The sequence below is a fragment of the Capricornis sumatraensis genome, chromosome 21, assembly GCF_032405125.1.
Source record: "Capricornis sumatraensis isolate serow.1 chromosome 21, serow.2, whole genome shotgun sequence".
Taxonomy (NCBI): Eukaryota; Metazoa; Chordata; class Mammalia; order Artiodactyla; family Bovidae; genus Capricornis; species Capricornis sumatraensis.
In genome coordinates this window covers 63,804,456-63,810,896 of record NC_091089.1, presented here as the reverse complement: position 1 = coordinate 63,810,896, position 6,441 = coordinate 63,804,456, and the positions used below count along the sequence as shown (strand labels likewise).

The 6,441-nt window shown below is 61.5% G+C and overlaps 1 protein-coding gene across 1 annotated transcript in view; it reads right to left on the bottom strand.

The window, feature by feature from the left end:
* Positions 1-276: 276 nt before the first annotated feature.
* PHLPP1 (PH domain and leucine rich repeat protein phosphatase 1) overlaps positions 277-6,441 on the bottom strand; it is a 232,685-nt gene continuing 226,520 nt past the window's right edge. The window contains exons 16-17 of the mRNA XM_068993677.1: positions 4,014-4,242; positions 277-1,389 (exon numbers count right to left, since the gene is read on the bottom strand). Coding sequence (XP_068849778.1) covers positions 277-1,389; positions 4,014-4,242 — 1,342 coding nt within the window. The remainder of the gene's footprint in view (positions 1,390-4,013; positions 4,243-6,441) is intronic.

The following is a 6,441-nucleotide window of genomic DNA, read 5'->3' as shown; positions in this document are numbered from 1 at the left end:
TGCCTTGCCTTCCACACACAGAGAACAAAAAAGCCATTTAAAAAACATTACATTACCGCTAACGGTTTCTCTGTAATATATTAAACCTTCTGTTTTTCGTCTTTACACATCTGATACGTTAGGGGAAGAGGTTAACAAACTGAAATCATATGGGTAGAGCATCACTTGAAGAAAAGTGGTGATTATTATTTTTTTTAAACAGCCAACAGAAGGGGCGCCTGCGGACGGCGGAGGCGTCTGTGGCCGGCGGCGGCCGGGTCTGCGGGCCCCGGGCCGTCAGAGCGGCGTGTCGCAGCGGCAGTCCGCCGGCTCCGCGGGGCCCGGGCGCGGCGGTGCGGGCGGCTGCTGCTTCATCATTTCCTTCACCTCCTCTTCCAGCTCCGGGGGGATGATGAGCTGGTCGTCCGGGTCCGGCTGCGCCGGGGCCGCGAAGTACCCGCCCGGCCTGCGCAGCGGCGCGTCGGCGGCCACCTCAATCACATTGTGGCTGCACTCCTGGGGGGCCACGGAGCCGTTTCCCCGCCGGCGCCCCATGGTCCCTGCGGCCCCGTCCGCGCGCCGCGCCGCGCCCGGCTCATCCTCTGCGGTGCCCGCGCCCTCATCGGCGGCCTCGGGCGGCGGGCCGGGTGCGGGCGGCCGCCGGAGCTCCCCGTCCCTGCCGCGGCCGCAGTGGATGTCCACCGCCACCTCCACGCGGCTGCCGTTGCTGAACACGCCCTCGATGGGCTCCTCGTCGTCGCTGTCCAGCCCGTTGTCCGAGAAGGCGCTGGAGAAGGTGGCGCTGGACAGCTGCCGCTGGAAGGTGCCAGGCGCGCCCCCGGGGTGCAGCGCACAGCGGGGCTCGCCGGGGCCAGCGGGGCTGCCCTCGACCAGCACGCCCGGTGGCGGCGGCTCGTCCGAGGCCGTGGAGCCCACCTCGCTGCTCATCTCCGACGTGGACAGCTCGCTGCTCATCTCAGAGGTCAGCCCGCTGCTGGAGGAGGGCGCGCCCAGCCCGTCGGCCGGCCGCTCCCGGACAGCCACGCCGGTGGCGGGCGCGAAGACGCTGGGGCTGGGCGGCGGCAAGGCAGCCAGCTCACAGCAGCAGAAGCTGTCCTCGGGAACGCTGAGCTGCACGACCACTGCACTCACGCTCTCGCGGCAGCCGTAGCTCTGCGCCAGGGTGCAGAGCTTCTTGGCGGCGGCCAGCGCGTCAGGCACGCTGCGCACGGCGCCCACGGCCTCCTCCACAGACAGGCTGTCCCACAGCCCCTTGCTGCCCAGGATGAAGAACTCGTCCTGCGGGCTCAAGGCCACGGACTGCACGTGCGGGCGGGGCACCACGCTGGGGTGCAGGAAGCTGTAGCCCAGGATGCGCGTGGACTCAGTCACTCCGTTCACTTTGCCGTCCTGGAAAGAGAGGGGTTGCCAAGCAGACGTTACCACCGAGAGTGGGGGGCGGGGCTCCCGCCTGGGGGAAGCTCCGGGGCCAGCCTGCCCTGCAGGCCTGTCCGCCTCCTGTGAGGGGCTCCCGGCCACCGGTCATCAGAACCTGGGGCAGAAGCCTGGGGACGGCAGGCAGCAGGAGGGACACGTGGAAAGCGCTTCATGCCTTCCCTGTGCTGGGACCTGTCCGTTCCAAAGCACACCGTCATCTGGCTGAGTCAGCAACACGGGCTGATCAGCATCTCTGGGAACGCACAGGGGTCCGGGGGAAGGGCCTGCTGAGCTACCCGGGGGGGCGGCAGACCCTCCCAGGCAGGTGCCATTCGGAGTGATGGCCCTCATCTCAGACCACTGCCCACAGCTCAGCAACCAGCAGGTGTGGGAAGGTCCAGAAGTGGGCAGAGTTTTAAACTGAAGGAGGCTGAAACAAATTGCTGGGGAAATCCCAGTGAGCCTAGGTAGGGAGAAGTGAAGTGTTCGGAGAGGCAGACACTTATTCAAGGAGAAAGGCGGCTTCTATAATTCCTGAGCTGACTTTCCTGGCAGCAAATGGAGACGGTGATGCCTCCCGCTTCAGTCCAGCTGGGTTCCCACCATCTGAACCATGAACCAAAGTTTCAGACCGTTTGCCAGTAAAAAGCTTTTACTCTGCGGCTGAAGCGAGGAGCCCTGGTATAACTGCTTGGTTCTTGATTCTTCAGGTTCTTCTGCAGAAATGGTTAATCTCTGCACCATGTGCTGTTGAGCACGGGACTCAATACACAGTTAATAATTTAACTCAGTCCCATCTGAGACTCTTCGCTCCCTACATGGTGTCTAGTGTCCACTTCAGTCCTCTCTGCTCTTAGAACAGGAAGGGGACTGGAATCGAGAGGAAGACTCCTTTCCCAGACTCCCACAGTAGATCCTGAGCTGTCTTCCTCACGGCCCTGGGCGAGCCTTCCTGGAGTCAGTCTCTCTCTACTGACTGCAGACCTCCACCACTGTCCACCTGGACGTCACACGGCTCCTCGGCCTTTACTGACAAGCGAGACTGGACACCTCCTGTGGGCAGACAAGGGAATCACGTCGACAGCACCTATCCGTTTCAGGCACACAGAGGTGACCCACACTGCAGGGTGAATGTGTGAACAGAGTCCAGCTCTTCCAGCCCGTTCTGGAGGCTGTGCCGCAAGCAGCCTTCTGTGCCACAGCCCGACGGCCTTTCTCAGCAGCGGCACTTGGACCTTCCGGGCCAAAGACTGTGCTGTGGGGCCGCCCTGCACTGTGGAGGCTCAGAGGGGCCGCCCGGCACCGTGGGAGGCTCAGAGGGGCCACCCGGCACCGTGGGAGGCTCAGCAGCATCCCCGGCTTCTACCTGGGCATCCCTGGTGGCTCAGACGGTAAAGAATCTGCTGGCAATGAAGTGGGAGACCAGGGTTTGACCCCTGGGTCGGGAAGACCTACTGGAGAAGGAAATGGCAACCCACTCCTGGAGAATCCCAGAGACAGAGGAGCCTGGCGGGCTACAGTCCGTGGAGTCGCAAACAGTCAGACAAGACTGAGCGACTGACACACACGCGCACACACACTGGCTTCTACTGGCTACGTGCCAAAAGCACGCACTCTCCACCCGAGCTGTGACAACAAAAATGTCCTCAGACATTACCAAGTGTCCGTGGTGTTGATGGGGGAATGGCCCCTGGTTGAGAATCACTCACCGCCTTATTTGCATGCAGCAGGAGGCATGGACTGAAGTAACAACTAGTTAATTTACACTGATACGTACACTGGCCTTGGGAGGCCAGACAGATGCCTCACCACGCCCACTTTACCCAGGAGGAAGCCGAGGCGCCGAGGTTGAAAGGTGACAGCCTGCAGGGCCCAGAGCCAGGAGAGGAGGGCAGGCAGTGTGACCTCTGCGGGCCTGACCATCTGCGGGTGCCCTGAGGAAAAGACAGGATGACCATCCGGCTCTGATGTGGAGAGGGCACCAGGCCTGAGCCCCCTGCGGGCGCCCTGAGGAAGGGACGGGGTGACCACCCGCCCTGACGCGGAGAGGCCACCGAGCCTGAGCCCCACTGCGGGTGCCCTGAGACACAGCTAGAATGACCGCCTGGCCCGACGTGGAGAGGCCGCCGGGCCTGAATCCCCAGTGGGCGCCCTGAGAAGGGGACGGGGTGACCACCCAGCCTGACACGGAGAGGCTGCTGGGCCTGAGCCCTGTGTGGGTGCCCCAAGGATAAGATGGGGTGACCACCCAGCCTGATGCAGAGAGGCCACCGGGCCTGAGCCCTCTGCTGGTGCCCCGAGGATGGGACAGGGTGACTGCCCGGCCCTATGCAGGGCCTGAGCCCCACTGCGGGCGCCCTGAGGAACAGCCAGGATGACTGCCCGGCCCCGACACGGAGGGGCCCCTGGGCCCTGTTCTGTATTCTGCACGTATAATGACTCAGGCACGTCACATGCAGTCTGCTCTGTGATGCTGTGGATTCGGACCTGTCATCTCGGATCAGCTTCGGCGTCTACAGGACACCGAGGGAGCTGCTGCCCGGCCGGTTCCGCAGCCTCCTCCCGGCCCCGCCCAACCTGAGGGAGCTGGCCCTCACCTCAGTGATGATGGCCTTGTGCCGCTTGACTCTCTGCAGCTCCTCCTCGCAGCTCACGGCATACGACCTGGAGAGGGGCAGTGGCTCGCCGCCCCGGCACAGCACCGTCTGGCACTTGCCCACGTTGGCGGAGGTCAGGGTGAAGGGTCCTCCTGGGTCCACAGGGTCGTGCCTGATGTGACAAAGGACGGCAGCGCCTCCAAGCTTCTGCCCAGCTGTGCCCAGCTTCCTGGAGTACAGAGACGGGGCTAAGAGACCACACCGCTGCCAGACGGCCGCATGGGACAGGGAAGCAGAGCTCGGGGCTCCACTCGGCGCCTTCACCAAAGCAGGGCCCGCCGGGCTCAGGGGAGCCCGTGACACCGGACACGCACACGGGCACACACGCAGGGCCTGCTCCCAGCTGCGCGGGGCAGCCCCACCACAGAAAGCCCGAGGAGCCGCTGAGGGACGCGGAGCCCTTACCCGGCTCGGTGTGGCCTGCGGCGCCCGTTTCAGTGCGGCCAAAGCCAGCGGGGGTGGCCGCGTCTCCCTCACCCTCTGCTCCCGAGGGGGGGGGGGGGCCCAGCGCACAGGAGCAGGTGTGACCCCCCGACCGACGCGTCACAGCGGCCGATCGCGCCCCTCACAGGCTGCTTGCGGGCAGGAGCCTTCACACACCGCGTCGTTCATGCTCTTGCCCTGCACACTACGCCTCTCCGGACGAGTGAGGCCCATCCTCCAGTGTTTACAGGAAAGACCGTCTAAGCACGAGCTCCAGAGTGCTCCTGCTCACCATCAGTCCCTCAGGCACTGAACACACAAGGCGCCTGCAAGTGCTGGCAGTCAAAAGGTGCTCAGACCCCTGGCGGCAAGGCCCGAGGCTGGCGGAGCCTCCAGACTGACCTGGGCACAAGAGGAGCAGGAAGGCCCAGACGGACAGACCCTGCTGTTCACAAGGGTAGACCCTGAAGGTCAGGCCAGGGGCACCATAGACGGGAGCAAGGGCGGCCAGATCGCGGCATCAGACGTCGGCAGAGAGGACACAGGCTTGTTGCAAGGACCGCGTGCATCACACACGCCCCATACCCTGCTGACCCACAGGGAAAACGAGGCGGGAAGCGACGCGGCGGGGGTCTCTGGACCCCAGCTTGGGCACGTCTAGGCCATCGGCTCCAGGCTCCACCAGGGCAGCACGGCTTCCCTGGTGTCAGAGGCCGTGGCTCCTCCAGCCAAGCCAGACTCGGGCTGCATCTGGGAGAAGTGCAGCCAGTGACCAGGGTTTGAGAGTCTCAAGTTCTTAACGCTGACCCAGTGCTTGGGGTCTGCAAAAAGCAGGCCTGTTTGGGCTGTGTGAAGGGTGTGTGTGTGGGGTGTGTGTATAATATGTGTTTGCTTTTTTCTGAAATAAGATGGTGGTCAAAGCAGAAGAGGAGACAGATATAGAGACAGACGTCCCTGTCTTCTGCCTCTCGGCATTAAGGCATTTAGAGTAATGACGGGTATGTATTAAGGGCTCAGCAAATATTAGCTGCTATCAGCATCGATTATTAACTGCACATGCCCGCCGAGGTGAGCTGTGGCGAAGAACCTCACTGGGCCGTGTCTACTGAGCTCTTCAGGAGTCCTCGTGCCTGGGGGAGCTGTCAAGGCTTCTCTGGGGCAGCATTCCTCAGTGGACACTTTTTGTAGCCCTGCTGCAAAGAGATTTCCCCCGGCAGATTATCAAGGGAGAGAGAAAGAAGAGAAGCAGAAAAGATCGTCACTGTTCCTGTGGCCTTGAAGCACTCTCTGCTTCCTGGTCCCACAGGGCCAAGTGTCTGCAGTACAACACCAACAGGCACGTCCTTCACAGCCTGCAAAGCCTTTAAAGTGACAAAGAGCAAGCAATGCTTTGAACGTGGGAATGCTTATGACATTCAGCCCTCAGAGTTAGAAACAACATTCTACAACTTCCACGGTGACCAGAATCCCTACGGAAAGGCCTATGATTCTTCAAGACAGTGTCTTGAACAGGGCTTCCCAGGTGGCTCAGTGGTAAAGAACCTGCCTGCCAGTGCAGAAGATGCAAGAGATGTGGGTTTGATCCCTGGGTTGGGAAGACCCCCTGGAGAAGGAAATGGTAACCCACTTCAGTCTTTTTGCTGGAACATCCTATGGACAGAGGAGCCTGGTGGGCTGTGCAGTCCATGGAGCTGCAAAGAGTTGGACACAACTGAGCAGATGCATGCACACAAACACACACACACACAGACACACACACAAACACACAGACACACAGGCACACACACACACACACACAGACATACACAAAGAAACACAGACAGACACAGACACACACACACACAAACACAGACACACACACAGATATAGATACACAAACACACACATAGATATAGATACACACACAGACACACACATACCTAGACACACACAGATACACACACAC